Raw genomic sequence first — 17,309 nt, 5'->3', positions numbered from 1 at the left:
TCGGTCACCACAAATTTAAAACACACAAATTTAAAAACAGGGAAAAGATGAAATACACAGGAGAGTTGAAAGCCATTGTTAAAACTTTTATAGCACATCACAGGGCTGAAAGCCAATATTCAGATTGTCCCATAGAATTTTAGGTGTATAATCTATGTTTTACAAACATGCATTAATGTGTATAAGTAAGAAAATACTTAGACAACTAACCAGCTCTTCAATGAACATTAAATATCCTCCAAAGCAAACAGTATATACAATAGCTTCCAAATATTCAAATATTTGGTTTCGGTCGAGGACAGCAAAGGTGTAGCATTGTACCAGGCACGGTCAGAAATCTGTGCATCTCCCAAGCGTTTTCCATCTGTTCCTCTTCTAAGTTTTGTTCCCTGTTACTATGGTTTTAATCACAGCCAGACAAAGGATAACAACTCGGAATTGCAGAACCTTCAAGTTTTGTTTTCATTCCCATGACAAATAAGAGCAAAACATTTGAAACATTATGAAATTTTCATAGAGACAGATTGTGTCGAAATACTTTGTTTTGAATCAAAGCATATACAAACCCTGGCAGGTAAGGCAGCAGTTTGGAACAGGAAGATCCAGTCCATGAGACTGGGACACTGTTTATTTGCATCCCCCCCACCCCTAGGTCATCCTGAAAAAAACAGAGAGGGACTTGAACTCTGGCTTGCAACATTTCAATTAGTTGCTGTAATCCTTGGGGTGAGCAGCCTCCTTCAGTCTTCTGACAGTAGTAAATGTCTATGAGACGCTGGTCGAATAAACTTGCTCTATGTATCTATGACTTTACATTGATTCTTTCAGCTTACGGGGCAAGAACCTCCCCACAAAAGGAATTAAATTTCAATGGCGAAATTCGCTTCTGTCTTATTACTGGACAAAGAGGAAAGTTTAACAACACCAAATAAAAATTTGAAAATCCTTTCCTGTTCTTTTCTCCCCGCTTTGTGGATGTCTATTCCACTGCCAGGCCCATTAGCAACTGCTTCTTGAACCTTAGTGGAATAAGTATATTAAATGCACATGCATGTATATACATGCATATCATAGCCGTCATTTATCCCAATATTTTTTTACTGTGCTTTGTTTTGAACCAGTACTGTGGAGTACCATCACTAACCAAACACAATAAAATGAATTGGATTCCAAAAAGTATTCCAAATACTTCAGCCGATAGTGCCACTGTATTTCAAATGCAGCCTGTCTCTAACAGTTTCATGTCACTTACAGTCTCTACGTGACCTGTAGAGATTTTTTTTTTTTAAAGTTTTTTAACCTTTTTGCTCTTTACTTTTGAACAGTGCTATGAAATGTTTTTGTTATATACTAGACGGCCTGCATTTTTACACTAGGAATTGCTCACACTATGGACTGTGAGATGTTTCACTATAGGAAAAAAAAACAAACCAAACCAAAACCTCCCCAACTACACAACTTTGAAATCTGCACTGAGGCCGCTTGGCCCTCTACTATCTAACTGGCAGATGTTGATTACAAAAACACTATAAAGGAGGCATGTTACTTACAGGCTCCAAATCTCTCATGCTCACAGGGAGCTCACGAACAGTAAGCAGGAGATCCAACCTCTGGCTTAAGTGAGGGATTTTACACATCTGCGTAGAATTGAACAGAAAAGGAATCAAAACTCATGTTTATACCAACACATGCATATATCTTTCATAATTTCTTGAGTAATTCAGCTGGACCATAGTTTTCCTAATTTCTGTGCCCATTCATTAAATTTATTCCAGGCCTTAATCTGTAGATATACTATGGCACATATCTGAATATGCATCATTTGCATATACAAATTCAATAAGACACTGTATGCTCATAGGGACAGATACTATTAAAATCAATGAGACTCATTTCTTGTGAACAAGAATGGTTAAATGCATACATTGTTGTGCTTACAGATTTTGGAAATCTAGCTCAGAATAAACCAACTCCTACTTGGAAGAAGGGGAGGACACGTGACTTGGAGATGCTAAGGGATCTGTGCCATTCTCTTCATAATATCTACCTGTCTCAACTCTTTATCAGATAAATCCTCTTATACTGATTCTGGCTGAGATTGTAAATTTCGGTTCCAAACAACAGCTTCTTGTAGTGGTTTTATGTCAAAGAGAGTGTGCTAGAAATAGCACGTGGTGTCTTTTAATGCGGTACCTTCTTACCTCTAACATAAACTGATCAACCACATGCAGCTCTGAAGGAGACCCCTTGAATGACTGATACCTTTCTGCATCTTTTGGTGTTGGCATGTATCTGTAAAACAGCAAATGAAAAGTAGACATCCTCTTCCTCTTCATTCAATACTGTTGTAATATAAAACAATCATTCCATTCCATGCATTGGAATGTCTTACTGTTTAGTGTGGTTTACGTATTGCATATTTATTCTTTAATCCCTGAAACATCATAGACATTTGAGCCGACTGTGTGATGGAAAGCAAAAACAATCTGCAGATACGCCTGCGTATCTGGAAATGCTTGAAAGTCAGTCGGTAGTGTTCAATTGCAGATCTACAATTTACAATGGCATGGGCTATGTTGGAAAAGGTAAAACCACACAACAGACAAGTTAAGGCCATAATTTCCAAAAAGGTTCGTTAATTCTGTGCTTGATGCATACGTGGCTTGTTGTCATTGATTAGATGAACGTACCTGACAATAACCTTTCCAATGCACCTAGAAACAATATACGCTTTCTGAGCAGTTATGGCCATGCCAGTTCCACTTCTGTCCAGCAATAACTTCTTTGGAAAATTAGCACAAAAGCAGAGCAGACTCATATTATGGTGTGATTAACCAGTGGGCCCCACGGTCTGACCAACTCCTACCTCTAAAACTTTTTTAATTGCCCATGAAACAAGAGTTCTGCATAAGGGAAGAGAATATTCTCCCACAGTACTCCAGAGCTGCAGATTTTTAGAAAACTGACATCTTTAAACATGCCTCCACTTGGAAAAATAAACACAACACCACAGTTCCCCTCCTTCGGGGATCTTCCTGCCTGTCTGACTGACACTCTGTGGGAATTCATAGCATATGTTAAGAAAAACAAATTCGATGTTATACCAAACACATGAGAAGGAGTGTTAAGACTCTGAAATAAGTATTCGGGTCTACTATCTTCTCTGCTTTCAATGCAAACAACCTACTAAAATTGTAGTAAGTATAACTTAACATTCGTGGGGATAGATATACATTTTCATTAAAAGTAAGGAAATTTATTCAAAGATGTAAGAAATAAAGCAAAGATTTTAGCATGCTAAATACAGGACAAACAATAAGATTTATTTTTGTTACTGTTGTCAATAATTTAATATGATATTTCATTTGAATAATTACTGGAGTTTGAATTATTAAATCTACATTAAAGCAGATTACAAAATATTACATTCATCACCCTTCATCATCAAGAAAATAATAAATTTTCATTTAAAAATAACAGATATCTGTTGGCAAATGAAAGGGGTTGTATTTATCATTAAAAATAATTTGATTTTTTAAGTAAATTCAAAGGACATTTTTTTAAAAGCTGACAGCAAATATCTTGATTTAATCAGAAGTCTGATATCCCGTCAAATTGTTTTAATGTATTATGTATAAGAAATGAAACTAGCAGTGTGTCTAGAAGGTTTAAAGCTTAAAGCATTAAACAATGTAAGCCATGGAAAAGGAAGCAGAACAATATGTGAATGCATTTCATAAATATCTTTTTACATGAATGCAACTCTAATGGAATTTATACAATAAAAAATCTCCCACTGTTCTGAAAAATTAAGTTTATAGAGACAAAGAGTGCTTTGCTATTGATTTTAAGACAACAGGATAAAGAATCATCCAGAGAACTATGGACACATGTTTCCATATCAAAATAAGACCTGAAGTTTCTAATAAAATTCCACCACCTGCACTACCCTTCACTGGATACATGAACAAAACATTCTGCTCCCTGGTCACAGTCTTGAAAATCTTGGTTTTGGCTTTAAATATTTTTCATTCTACAATAGTAGAATTTAGGCTTCCTGCTCAGGCTTAGACAGTGTGACAGGTATTTGCACAGAGAGGAATTTTCCAGCCCCTGACTATTCTGTTTGAACTTCTGTCTTAACCACAGGTTCTCAGTTAACTGGGGGCCACAGTTTTCAATGGTAAAATTTTCCACCACACCACCTAAATCAAGCGGAAAGGTCTTCAGAAGTGCTAAGTGTCCTGCTACTTGTGTCACGCCAAGGCCACTACAGTACAAGAGAAACTTCTGAGTGCTGGTGTTTCAAGAGAAGCGTCTGCTCCTTCGATGAGGTGTCTGAATGGGAGCCATAAGACCCTGAACTGCCATGGAAATGCCTCTCATCTATTTCAGTAACACTTTTAAAACTGTTGGGGTGGAAAAAATTAGCTTCCTTTCACTACAAGATTTGTACATGTATTCCTAGATTTTGGCAATAAATAAGAATCCCATGAACAGAATCCTTGATCCTAAATAGCATATAGCAATACAGCATCCAATATCTCTTACACATTTGATTGCTAGAAAAATTTCCTCAGCATTATTGCTATCAAAGGAGGACTCTGAAATCTTCAAGGAAAAAATAAAATCTTTCAAGCTTCCCTGCCATCATCATCATCATCATTATTATTGTCTGATGGCAAAGAGCCCAGATGCCATAAATCAGTGATCGCAGTTCACCAACTTCAACAGCACGGAGACTCTGGACTGAATCTGCAGTGCTGTATCAGGGCTTGAACAAGAGAGCGTGTTCAGTGTTTTCCTTCAAACCGAGGTGTGAGCAGAGGCTGCCCTCAAAAACGGGGCTGGCCAGAGCCCAGGCACTCTGCGGGGCTGGAGGCATTTCCTTTACTGCTGCCAGCTCCAACCGTTTGTTTCTGTGGAGTGTGTAACTGGAGAGCACTCTCGATGTCCAAGACATGTCACTGCAGTTGTCTGCTGACCAATTCCATCACTGCAATTAGAAACTGCAGTACTGCAGTAAGATCTTTCTTTTTTGAATGACGCCTTTAAGGTCAGCTTTTGAAAGGCAACAGAGCTCTGCTACCTTGAGTGGGGCTCTACACATTTCACTAGCTCGTAATCTGCTGCGCACCAGCGCGGAGTATAACTGGTAAAGCACTGGGGCAGCATGGAAACTTCCTCCAGAGCACTGGTACATATAAAACATTTAAATATTCAGATTCTTGTCCACGTCCCTTCATGCTTCAGGCAAGCTCTGTACAAGCCATCTCACAGAATGACATTAATTCCATATGTTACTTGTCTGTTCTTCCTGTTCACATCACTTTCTGAGTACAGGCATGATTCTGCAGACTTTAAAATTACTGCTGATGTACTGATTAGGATCAGGATTTTAAGGCCAAAATTAAACTCATTCCACAAGAAGAAGAAAGATCAGTTATTTACTTCCTCACTTTCTTTGCCAGTGTCATCTTTTTTCAAGATTGCTTTAGTAAAACAGTAAAATTTTTTCTCATTTTGAATCAAGAAAAAATTTCACATCAAAAGTTTCTGATCTCCCAACAGACGGTAAGGCTGTAGTAAGAGACGTAAAGTTTTCTCATCAAGTTACACCTGCTGACTGCCACAACTTATTCTTTTACTAACGCTGCTGCTTGTAACTACTTCACAAAATCATGTCAAATTTCCTGTCATTTCTTGCAATCCCATTTCCTATATAACATGGGGGAAAGTGATATTTTGGAGGCATGTTCTAAAATCTCAGTTGCAAGGACTGAGATTTCAGTGCGCAACCCTAATGTTCTATTCACAGTGAGGACAGATCCAATGTCTCCGTAGCACCTTTCCTGACCTTTGCGTTACTTGCAGAAGATTATGCCTTCTCCAAAAGGTAACATATATTATAAACAAATAATTGAACCCCAAAGATTACCTTCTTAGTGTTGTAATCTGCTCATCTGTAAGTCCACCACTCTCTTCATGTATAATGTACAGTTTTTCTTTCAGCTCGCTTGGTTTTATACGAAAACTTTTAAGAAAAATGTCTGGAGGGAAATTATTATTAGATTACTTTGAAGAAAATGCTCAAGGGAAGGAAAATCACCAAAACATTTCATATTTACTTTCCAGATTTAAAAAAAGAAAGAAAAAAAAAAACACAGGAAAAAACCCCAAAACTGCTAAGGGTAACTGCTAATGCAAAAACTCAGTCTTCATATTTTCTTTAAATATACATAGCTGCAGTCAATCAAAAATATATTTCTGCCAGAAAACAGTCAATGCTTACAACAGAACTATCAATATACTGTTACTGGAAGGTACTCGAGTACTTGTTTGTATATATTTCTCTTGTACTCAGCTCAACAGTGAAAATATTCTTTTTCTAAATAACAATACAATTAATTGGCATATTATAATATTTTGAAGGATAAAGAAATTAAATTTTCAATTGATCTAGATTTTGTTTACTTGCTTTGCTTAACCTCCAGGGTTCAAAAGAGGGTAGTTAGAGTCCATGCAAGGAAAATTACTCCCAAAATGAAGGCAACCTGGGAAGTGCTCGCTTCTTCCATGCTGACTGATATTCTAAAATCTGATTAAGAGTTTTTGTAATGTTTAAGACTTCTGTGCTGACATGGGGCTGGATCATAATATGCATTGTGATAGGGAGATGGAAGTAAGATGCCTCTTCCCCAAACGGATGAAGAACCATTTGTAAAGCTGTTGCTCCCAAAAAGATTTCTTTGTCTTGCCAGTTATTCTTCAATTACTGTCTGTCTCCATCATCATTACAAAAGGATTAAGGTAAAAAATGAAGCACAAGGAAGTGAACAGAGGGCATCAGCAGGGAAGGCAAAAAGGTTTAACTGTTTGTCAGTGTTGGCTTGAAACTTGTCCTAGAGTCTCTGCTACGACAGAACAAGAAGCAGAAGGGGATTGGGAAGGAGAATTCAGGAAGGAAGTGTAAGATTTACCTTTTTTTTTTTTTTCTCTCCAATTCTAAGAAGGAACAGAGTTTTTCAGGTTATAGGATCTTGCTGTGGCCCGAATCAGCTGTTAATGGTTCTCAGAAGACTGTTGGCCAATGGAGTATATACCATTTATTCTTCCTCTGACACACTTTCCACGTTTTTAGTTTTGTTATAAGATCTAGCTTTAGTGCTAAGCCTGGCAGAATCTTCCCTTTTTCCTTCTTATGCGTTTTTATGCCTTATATATTTTGCTTCCCTTTGCCTTTTAAACCAAGTATCTCCTCAGGTGTGGTGATGTCTACGGACCGTAACAGAGTGAATAGCTCATAGTAAAATGTTGATTTTAAAATATTCACAACCTGTCTACAAAGTATTTAATATTTTCTTGAACATTTTCAGTAGTTGAAGTTAGCCGCTGAATAAATTTTAGTCATCAGACTGCCGAAGTATTTTGCTAGGCAAAATAAGGTTTATACCTATGGGAAACTGGGTGTCATACAGACAAACAGGCACCGATCAATTTTGACTCCTATATCGGTCTGTCACACACTAGATCCCACATTCTTGGATTAACATATACATTATAGTGTCTCCCAAAACTTTTTCATTGGAAATCTGAGGATGTTTTTCTTGTCTCTCTCTTTCTGATACCCCTTCTCTGTATGGCAGAAATTTATTTTGTCTATCAGAATCCACTAGATGATAACTTAGATTTTATTTGCATTTTCTCAAACATTGAGCTTGAATTTAGTGTGCAGATCTTCTCTCAGAACTCTCATTTTTCTCTTGTGTTCAGAGACCCACTCAAATTCTCAAGAAATTTTAACCCACTGGCATTTTGAAGCTTCATATTTTTATTCGTTAATTTAAGAACTGTGGTTTGCAGCACTTGCAGGAAGATTAATCAGAATTCTCAGGATCAAATTAGCTTTTGATCTAAGTAATGTCCATTATAATAAGTATATGCCAAAAATCTCACTGATGGGACTTTAAGGATAAGATTAAGAAACGGATGTAGAATGTCTCAATGAAAAAAGTTGTAAGAGGAACAGGATCAAAAGGAAGAAGGGTGCAATTTGCAAACCAAAAGAAAGAAATTTCCTCAAAGAAACAGCAATAATTTTGTAGATAAAAGTGCTATTACAGAATCCTTTTTATCTACAACAGCACTTTCGTATCACTCACTTCCTTTTAACCCTTCAAATTGTTAGTCAGTGGATACAATAATTCCAACAAGTTATCTCCGTTTACAGTTGCCAATTAAAACTTCACACAATCTCCAAAATATATTCTTTCTTATCAATATTCATAAGGATGAAATCATTAAAACTTCAAAATTAACTGCCCCAAATTCTTTACACATGTAATATTTCTTAAAACATCTCTAGGTTATAGAACTTTTTTGGAAAACCAGCTCTGTAATAGAAATCAGAGTAGTCTTTGAAGAACAATTACTCTTGCCCTTTTAATATCTACCACTTGTCATCAAAATAATTGAAAGGCCTTTACATCGTTTTATTAGTAAGACCAGAACTATGTGCTGAACTGCTTCATGAGCTGTGAAAGACTGTTCTAGGTCAGGCCTTTGGCAGAATCATATCTGGGATAGGAGAGGGAAGGATCCTGTTCGTGATCATTCAAGACAGCCATTCACAGCCTAAGCTATCTGCCAGGGAAACACCAAGAGAATTCCTGTGACCTGGCTTGTAGCTGCCTCAAAGGCTTCTTACATCAACCCATCTACACCTACATGATATTCTTGAACTCAATGTGGGAGAGAGACTGAGCACAGTACTCAAAATTCTAGCTACCAAGCTGTTTCTGTTCATTTGTTTCACCTGGACAGCCCACGGAATTTGAGAAGCCTTTGAAGTCAGAGTCTTAACATTGACTTCACAGGTGTCACACGTGATTTTACATATCTGCCCTAAGACAATAGCATCACAGCTCAATGACACATCCACATGATTTGTACCAGAAGAGGAGAAGCTTGGTGTTTCTACTCTACAACATTAAGGACCACATTTAGAGCAACTGAGACATGAGGTCTATTTTTATAAATGAGTGGCACTGAACTAAAAGATGATTTAGAAACAAGCTTGTCTTATTGCCTATTGAATGGCAGAAAGTACAAACAGAAAATGCATGCAGTGCTCGCCCCAAGATTCCAGATAGAGTACACAGTTGTCAGTAATATACTTACTGAAGTTAAGTGCAACTTTTTGATCTAACATGATGTGCTGATTCACTGAAGGTTCGTTGCCCAAAAATACTGCCGTGTCCTGGATCTGGAACTGATTGCAGAGTCTGGATACATCTATTTTTTTCTTGCATGGGTCACATGATCCCCAGATAGATTTCTGAATCTAAAAATATAGGAGTGACAGGGTAAACAAAAAGCCAAAAGAACAGAGGCACTTTGTTCCATACAAACATAGGGAAAGGCATCCAGGTTGTTTTGTGGCACAACTGTACTTTTATAACTATACATGTAATACAGGCTACAGTATTATTTTTTTTTTTAACAGCTACCATCAGTTTCGTCCTCACCTTATCACAAGGAACAACATCCCAGTGAAAGGCTTTGGTTCTCTTTGTCGATGGAGAGAGGCTGCAGGGCTGCGGTAACGCAGGTGGGGCTGGCGGTACCTCTGCCTTACTTCTGGGAAGTGGAAGAGATGGTGATGCTGGGGCCGCTTCCTCCTCTGCAGGCTGGGGGTCTGAAGACTTGTTCAGACTGGTTGTTGCAGCACTCACACCAAAATGTAGGGCCTCCTCTTTCTGTTCATTCAGGGGTACGGTAACATCCTCATAATCTGCTTCGGAGGAGGTGCATCCTTGAGATCCCTCCTGAGGCAGTGAGGCACCCTTGCACAGCTGACAATACCTTTCTATGAGAGACACCCATTCGTTCTGGAGCTTGCTAACATCCTCTGTCCTGTTCTTTTGGACAGTAAAGGGTATTCGAAACCTGAAATTTAAGAATGTCATATATAAACACTAGGAAGTGTAAATAACATGCTGCCTAATACAGCCAGAGATATTTCTTTTTTAAGCAGAATGATGTTCAGCAGCTTTACTTGTTGAAGGAGTCCAGTGCTGCTGACTCTGACCTTTTCAGACAGAGTTAATTTCTTATGTGTCTAAGGTTAGAGAGCTGAAGTTTTGCCATATATTGACTTTGTGGTGCAGTTACCTCGTAATTCCTCTTCTCCACCTTGGGGGAAGGTGAACAATGTGCTACGTCTTACTGTGCTTGTTGCACAAGCTACTCAGAGCCTGTTCACACATCTGTCCTATCAAGCTGAATGATGCATCTCTTCACTTGTTGCTGGCATGACAACTAGACAAGTCTTTGTGGGCAGTATTTCAATGTATCTTCTCAATTCCACAATGTGGTACTTTTGATTCCTCCTTAAAATACTCATCAAATCACTGCAGAGCAATAGGAAGGGTAATCTATATAATTCCGATGGCCTCATTTCTCCACTGTTGTATTTATTCTGGGACATTGAGAGTCTCTGTTGCTTGACCTTGTTTTCAGTAGTTCTGCTTTAACAAATTGTTAATTACCAACTATACTTACAAATAATTGTGTCCTTTGGTCTGAACTGAAAAAGTACTGCATCCATTCTCCTTGCTGACACTCACATTACCATCTGACAAATTAATTGTGTTTGTTACAGGGTCTGCAGTCTTGTTCTTTCCTCCCAGACCTATGCAATACAAAGCCAATTCTCCTTCACGTAGTTGTACCAAGTACCTGAAGGACAAGGAATGGAGATACAGTTCATTCTTCACTGACTACTTATTTACACAAGCCTTGCCTTTGTTAAAGCATTTTCTAATGTCAATAAGTCTCCACATTTTTATAGCATCCTCCATGGAACAGTCAAAAAGTATCAATAGTAAAGCATAAAACCTTGAGATGAGGGCTTCTTATTCTCATCTGACACGTAAATAAACTGTGACATAAAATATGAACTTCCAGGCTGCCGTGCCTCTTGAGAGAGCTAAAACTAAGAAGATCTGACTATCAAGTAAAAATCACACAAGTCCTGTTAATATGTTAGCTACACTCTGTCCCTCCCCCTCTATTTATTCTTCTCATTTGTTTGGGATGGTGGGTCTCTTGGACTATGAGCTTTTAAAGGAAGTCACTATGTGACCAGGAAGCTCATAGGCTTCAGAGTTTGTGCCTTCCAGGTTTTACTGTCACCAAGCTATAAACAAATCACCATAATGTAAGTTAGTGCCCAAACTTATAGTCCAATAACTCTCCCTCTCTTAGAAATGCCTCTGCACATGCTCTTACTCCATGAGGACTGATCTTGGTGCCCCCCCATTCCCATGAGTCACTTGGCAGGAAGGGGTCAAAGTATTCTACTCTCAAGGTCTTCCATCAGAAATGACTGTGCCAAAGTGTGGGTATTACCTATTTAAATTATAAATTAATCCTGGCACAAATTGCCTGCCCATAGACAGCTTCTATTAGAGCAAAATGTTCTGCTTCACTCTCTCTTCCAGGATTCTGCTCTGCTGATTATAACAAAGCCTCCACGTTCAACAAGTGGGGCTTTACTGTAGGTGGGTTTTATTCTTATTTAAGCATTTGCATTCTCATTTTTCTTGAGTGTTACTGCATTTCTTTATCATTCTGACAGTTCTATCAGACCTTTCTTTTCCTCCACTCTCTCTTCAAGGTGTGGCTAGTTGATTAAGGTGTTCTATGAGGAATTTAAATAAGTTTAGCTGCTCTAGAAGAATTAAACATAAAATATAAATTGCATCTATTCCCACATAAACAGTCAAAGTGATAAGAATTGTTTAATGGAGCTGGCAGTTATATTGATCTCTCCTTTCTTTAAAGCAGGGACTTATAGTTTAATCGGATCTCCAGATGTTTCCACCATTATTTACTTTAACCGAAAAAAGAGAGGTTTAATATCAAGAAGAAAGCAACAAGGGCTTTGCTCCACAAGATAAATAAAAACCAATTTCTGTTTGTTAACAAACTTGTTAAATGTTGCAAAGTAACAAATCCTGGGACACGCTTGAGGATAGTGTTTACAAGACATACAGCGGTAGCCTTTTAAAAACAATTAAAATAATTTTCTGTGAACTGTGAAGTCTTTTGAGGTAATTGCCCTGTGCAGATAATTACAATGTTAATTTTTTTTATTAGTTTTTAGTAGAAGGGGTTTTTTTCTCCCCTTCTCTCCTTTGATAATATAAGCAATTTCCAGGTATTTTAGAAGCTGGCTCAGGGGAAGGGTGGGTTGTCTGTAGGATGGGTAGCAAACTATGTAAAATCATGGTGGCTGGTCCACTAGTTCAGGAATAGAATAAGCGTAAGCAGAAGTCAGGCTTCTCTCTGATGGTTTAGGGGCTGAATGAAATGATGGAGACAGTTCACTTTCTACTGAATAATGATTCCTGTCTCTGAAACCACCACCCCAATTAGGCCACCACGGTTGGTCACCCCCACAGGAGGGAAGTTCAGAACATTACGAGAATGAATTATGAATTTTGGGGCAGCCATTTGGCAAGTGTGAGTCAATATTCCCTAGCAGGACTCCTATACCCCTTGTCTGCTTTGCTAGTCTTTTTTTCTTTTTCCTTATGGCCGAAAATGGAGTAAAAAGTAAAGAGGTAAACATAAAAAAGTCCAACCTTTAAAATCACTCTTACCACCATCACCGTTATATTTTTGTATAGGTAACGCACACAGCAGTCTCTAGCACACATCAGAACTTAATTTTGTTGCATACCACCAGTGCGCTAACAGTTAATTTCAATGTTTTCATCTCATGCAGATTTGGCATGTAAGTTTTAACTTTAAAAAGCAGTTAAATAATCAACTTGTTATCAGCAAATTAAAATCTCAAGGTATTTATCAGAAATTTTAATAAAATCCACAACCCAGAGGACTACAAAAGTGCCGTTCGTACTTGACCCATTCAGTGGATGTAAAAGTATTTTGCTGCAGATCCAACAGTCCTTCATGTATCACATCATCTTCCACAGGTCTTCCAGAGCAGGACTCTGCTGGTCTCTTGTACGAATTGCTCTGTATAACTCTGCTCAGAAGGTACATTATCTATATAATAAGTGGCAGCAGAGAGAGTATATTTTTCCATGTTAATTCCCTTGAATAAGACATTAATAGGTGGATTTTTCAAGTATAAAAATGATAGACAACACTATAAGCAGCAGCCAAATAGGTGACATACATTAACATAAAATAAATAGGGTCTTTCTATGATGCTGAACTACTTAACTGCAATTTGGTTTTATGGCCACCATTCTAAATCTGTCAGTGGAAGGAGAATATAATTTTGTTCTGGAGAGGTTACTGTAAAACATCATTTTAATTTTTTTAATTCATATACAAAGCAAACTAGGACAGAGCTTCTGTTCAGCTCAGTTCAAGTTCAAGTAGTAATTGATTGCTTTAGCTTGAAATCTCAAACAAACCCCGCAGAAAAACAGAGGCCTACCTACAGTTGAAAATAACATGGATTAAGGTGGGTGTGAATTTAAAGCACTCTTTTTGTTATACAGGGCCATATTTGAGTATTCTTACTACAGAAGACATGTGCCTTTTTGAGCCCTTCTGCTAAATGTAATCTATTTTGCAAATTTAGCTAATTAACTATACGGTACTGTTCATCTGGAATCAAAGTTTCTGCACATGGAGTGAACCGTTAAGTTTCACAAATCCCTCTGCAAAAATCCCCTTAAAGATGGGTTGAATCAGAAGTTTGGATGCAAACTCTTCCATGCTTTTTGAGAGTTTGTATCTCAACCTAAATTGTGCAGCTGGCTTCAGCGTCTCAGCAGTGGGATGACACAAACTCCAAGACTTGATCACGCCTGAAAACATGGGATATTTGCATTCAGGTGAAAATCTATTGCTAATGTCACAACTCGAGTTTCACAATTAGGCTCTTCACAAGTGTAGAGCCTAATTACACTAACTACTTGGAATATTTAATTGAACCTAAACTCAAAAGGAGCTGAGACCTCAAAATCAAACGGCTCAGACAAAATCATGCAACACTGAATCATTCAATTAAACAAATATCTAGTTTTACCTAGGCTGTTTTCCTCTGATAGTTTTATAATTTCGGTGTATTTTGATGGTAAAAGATGAACTACTCGGTCTTTTCCTTTTCATGCCATCAGGGTGGCCTCATTCATTCTTAAAAGCATGCATTTTAATAAATATCATATATATATAAAAAAAATAAGAAGCATAGAAAATTTCAATTAAGGTTCAACTGTGCATGTCATCAGTTTTGTTTGCTTGTTTTAATACAATCTCAGACCAGTTATATTCAAGGTGTGGCTGAAGAAATGCATCCACTTTCATATCATGTCTTGAGCTGGCTTTACATCTTCAGTCCTAGTGAACTGCAGCAAAATCCTAAGGCCAAACTTTATCCTGAACTCACATTCCCTTTGTTCTGCGTACAAACATACACAGAACAAAGACGTACCTACTTCCTTGCTTGCACGGTGCACAGCATAACAATTCCCATTTATGATTGGGACCTGCTGGGTACTACCATAACATTATCTGTTATTTATAGCAATCTGTCTATGACATTGTAAAAACTTACCTTCCTTTTATCCTCAAGAGACACTGCTTCCAGCTCATAATCTTGTCGCCCATGAAACACAATGCTGAAGCGCCTCCTTTCAGTATCTTCACAGGCTTTGACTTGTGAGAAGGGGAACTGTTTCTTAATAATTCCTTTTTCAATGTTAAAAATGGTCTTTGTGTTGAAATCAATCTGGAATAGAAAGTTCTTCATTACTTGACTCCATTGCTCTCCTCGTTGAAAGGGAAAGGCAGCATCCCCAACGTTACCATGCAAGGGCATTTAGATAAAGGACCAGCTTAGAATACATATCTATCTTGCCGATGGATAGAATAAAAAATGACATTCCATCATCAGGATACTGTACTATATTTGTCATATTTACAAAACAAACAGATATTCATTGTAACTGTGTTTTCCTATCTCTTTTGATGAATAAGCATCAATTTATCACTCTGAAACATTATTTCTTTTTAAATTCTCCTTGTCTTATACAACCCAGTGAAAAAACTTCCCATTCAGCAGCGCTGGTGGCACAAACTAATGGCACGACCATCTCAGCAGAGATTCAATTACTAACTGGTTCAACCTATGCCCCAGTACTAAAATGAAGTGAAGGTGGTTATTTTTATAAGTCACTTCTGTGTCAGGAAAAGAGGATACTATTGAGAGATACGTTTCTGATGTAAATATTACTGTGTTTTGGTTTAGATCTTATCTAACACAGATTTTTTTGTCTGTATGTATAGATACACAGATACGTCGATGTATAGGTGAAGGGAGTGATGATAACAGACAATAAATTTATTTTATTGCTGTTTCACAGCTATAATAATTAAAAATTGTTTGCTTCAAAGCAAGATTATTCTGCCACTGCACAATCTATATTTGCAGTGTTAAAAACTGGTACAGACAGATTCCAGTATCTGTTCTATGTGTAAGTCCCTGCTGAGCAGAAACAGCTTTGTTGATACAATAAGATGTGAATATTATCTGACTGCCCAGCTTCAGTGAATGCGGCCCACAGAGAAGACAAACTCAGAAGAGTCTCAGATCTCACCTGAGTCAGATATTTACCTTTGGTCATAAATGATTCTTGGCATCTTTCATTCCTATAGTGCAGCCCACGCTAACCAAATGCTAACACTGTGGCCTTTCCCTCTGTTCTGTTTATAGTAGGAAAGCTCCAAGTCAGAACCATTCTCATTATTATCTCTGACTTTGAAGGGTGCTGGTAACTGCAGAACTGGATTTAAACTGCTCTAGATTCCCAAACACATCTAATAAAGCTTTCTCCATCTTTCCATCAGCTTTATGTCTAAACAAATAATCATTTAATTCCAAAAAACAGTGGATATTGAGGGAAACAAGGAGATTATACTTTCTACAATTGAGATATAGTAAACAAAAAGACACGCTCTAGCATGTGTGACTTTGACTTGCTCATTATCAAATTTTGTGCAAATGGCAGGAAAAATTCAGTGAAATCCAGGTTCCTAGAAACAGCATGAAACCTTTGTCACTGACTTCATGGAATCAGGAAATCACCATCAGCTATTATCGACAGAAGTTTGCTTTAATATCGTTCAAGTGTTGTCCCATTATGATACAGTGAGTCAATAAAGCCTTAAGTGTTCATAATGTCAAAAAAAAAGAATTCACAGGACAGAGTAACGAGGGATGAAATGCTTAGCCTGCCAAAGGAACCTTCTAAGTATCCCCAGGAACATTTCTTCCCAAAGTTTTAGAGAGTGCAGTTGAAGAGATGTCCTGTCAAAAGGGACAGGTATTTAAGTATGCCTCCGTCACTTGTATGCATTTACTGTTTCTAACTAATAAGAACAACTCCCAGGCAGAGTTTATTATAATCAGTCATCTTGGTGACGAATCATGTTTTTTAGAGGTGAATTAATCTCTTAGATCATCAAATCCATTTTGTATCCTTCCCAGAGCCTCAGTAGAGGGATTTTCAGATATTACCCCCAGAGTAATTTTGGTGTAAAAGGTAGAAGGTTGGTCAATATCTTGTACCTCTCTGATAGGTCGCTGAAGCACAGGGTGTATTAAGCTACCTCATAACATTTTTGGAGCAACATAAGCATCCTATATTTTTAACAAATTCTTCAAAAGTGAGAATTTTTAAAGTTACCTGCAAAATTCGTTTCTGCCACCGATAGTGTTTATATTTGTAGATACTGAAGTTAAATTGTGAGCCAGTTAGCAAATCCTGTGGATCCTAGAAAACAGAACAGAAATCAGCCATACGTCCACACTGTTATTTTTTGTCCACTCAAATCCAGTCCTGTTCTTGGGTGAAATCTCCCTCAGTGAACAGTGTTCAAACAGCACTGGAGGCTTTGCAGAAGACCTCCACATGGAGATACATGGAATCATCCTCCTGACTTGATTTTCACAAGCACAAAAGCTCCACAACTCCCGCTGAATTAATGAAGGGATCACAGATTGCGATGGAAGGTGGAAGGGAGAGCAGAAAGCAGGAAGACAGGAAGGAGAAGAGCAGAGCCCATGGAATTGTACTAAACACATTTCAAAACACACGAGTACAAGCAGTCTATTAAATGGGCTAAGCAGCAAACAAGAATCATCATCGGTTAAAGAAAAGTATTTACAGACTCTTGAATGTGGTGCAGTAAAATGGAAGATCTTTGTTCCCTTGTATTATATGAGGAAAATGCAGGGAAGGGAAAGGAAGATCCAGATATAT

General features: G+C 37.8%; 1 protein-coding gene across 6 annotated transcripts in view; it reads right to left on the bottom strand.

The window, feature by feature from the left end:
* LOC128916682 (delphilin-like) overlaps window positions 1-17,309 on the bottom strand; it is a 57,216-nt gene that overhangs the window by 25,880 nt on the left and 14,027 nt on the right. For all 6 annotated transcript variants that reach the window (XR_008469033.1, XM_054218654.1, XM_054218652.1 and 3 more), the window contains exons 3-11: window positions 16,734-16,820; window positions 14,603-14,776; window positions 12,929-13,077; window positions 10,564-10,740; window positions 9,528-9,948; window positions 9,181-9,343; window positions 5,939-6,050; window positions 2,202-2,292; window positions 1,551-1,637 (exon numbers count right to left, since the gene is read on the bottom strand). Coding sequence is in view for 5 of the 6 variants with exons in the window: in XM_054218654.1 (XP_054074629.1) it covers window positions 1,551-1,637; window positions 2,202-2,292; window positions 5,939-6,050; window positions 9,181-9,343; window positions 9,528-9,948; window positions 10,564-10,740; window positions 12,929-13,077; window positions 14,603-14,776; window positions 16,734-16,820 (1,461 nt within the window). In the remaining variant the exon portion in view is untranslated. The remainder of the gene's footprint in view (window positions 1-1,550; window positions 1,638-2,201; window positions 2,293-5,938; window positions 6,051-9,180; window positions 9,344-9,527; window positions 9,949-10,563; window positions 10,741-12,928; window positions 13,078-14,602; window positions 14,777-16,733; window positions 16,821-17,309) is intronic.

The sequence above is a fragment of the Rissa tridactyla genome, chromosome 12 (genome assembly GCF_028500815.1).
Source record: "Rissa tridactyla isolate bRisTri1 chromosome 12, bRisTri1.patW.cur.20221130, whole genome shotgun sequence".
Lineage (NCBI taxonomy): Eukaryota > Metazoa > Chordata > Aves > Charadriiformes > Laridae > Rissa > Rissa tridactyla.
Note: the sequence above shows the minus strand (reverse complement) of the source record. Positions and strands in the feature narration are given on the sequence as shown.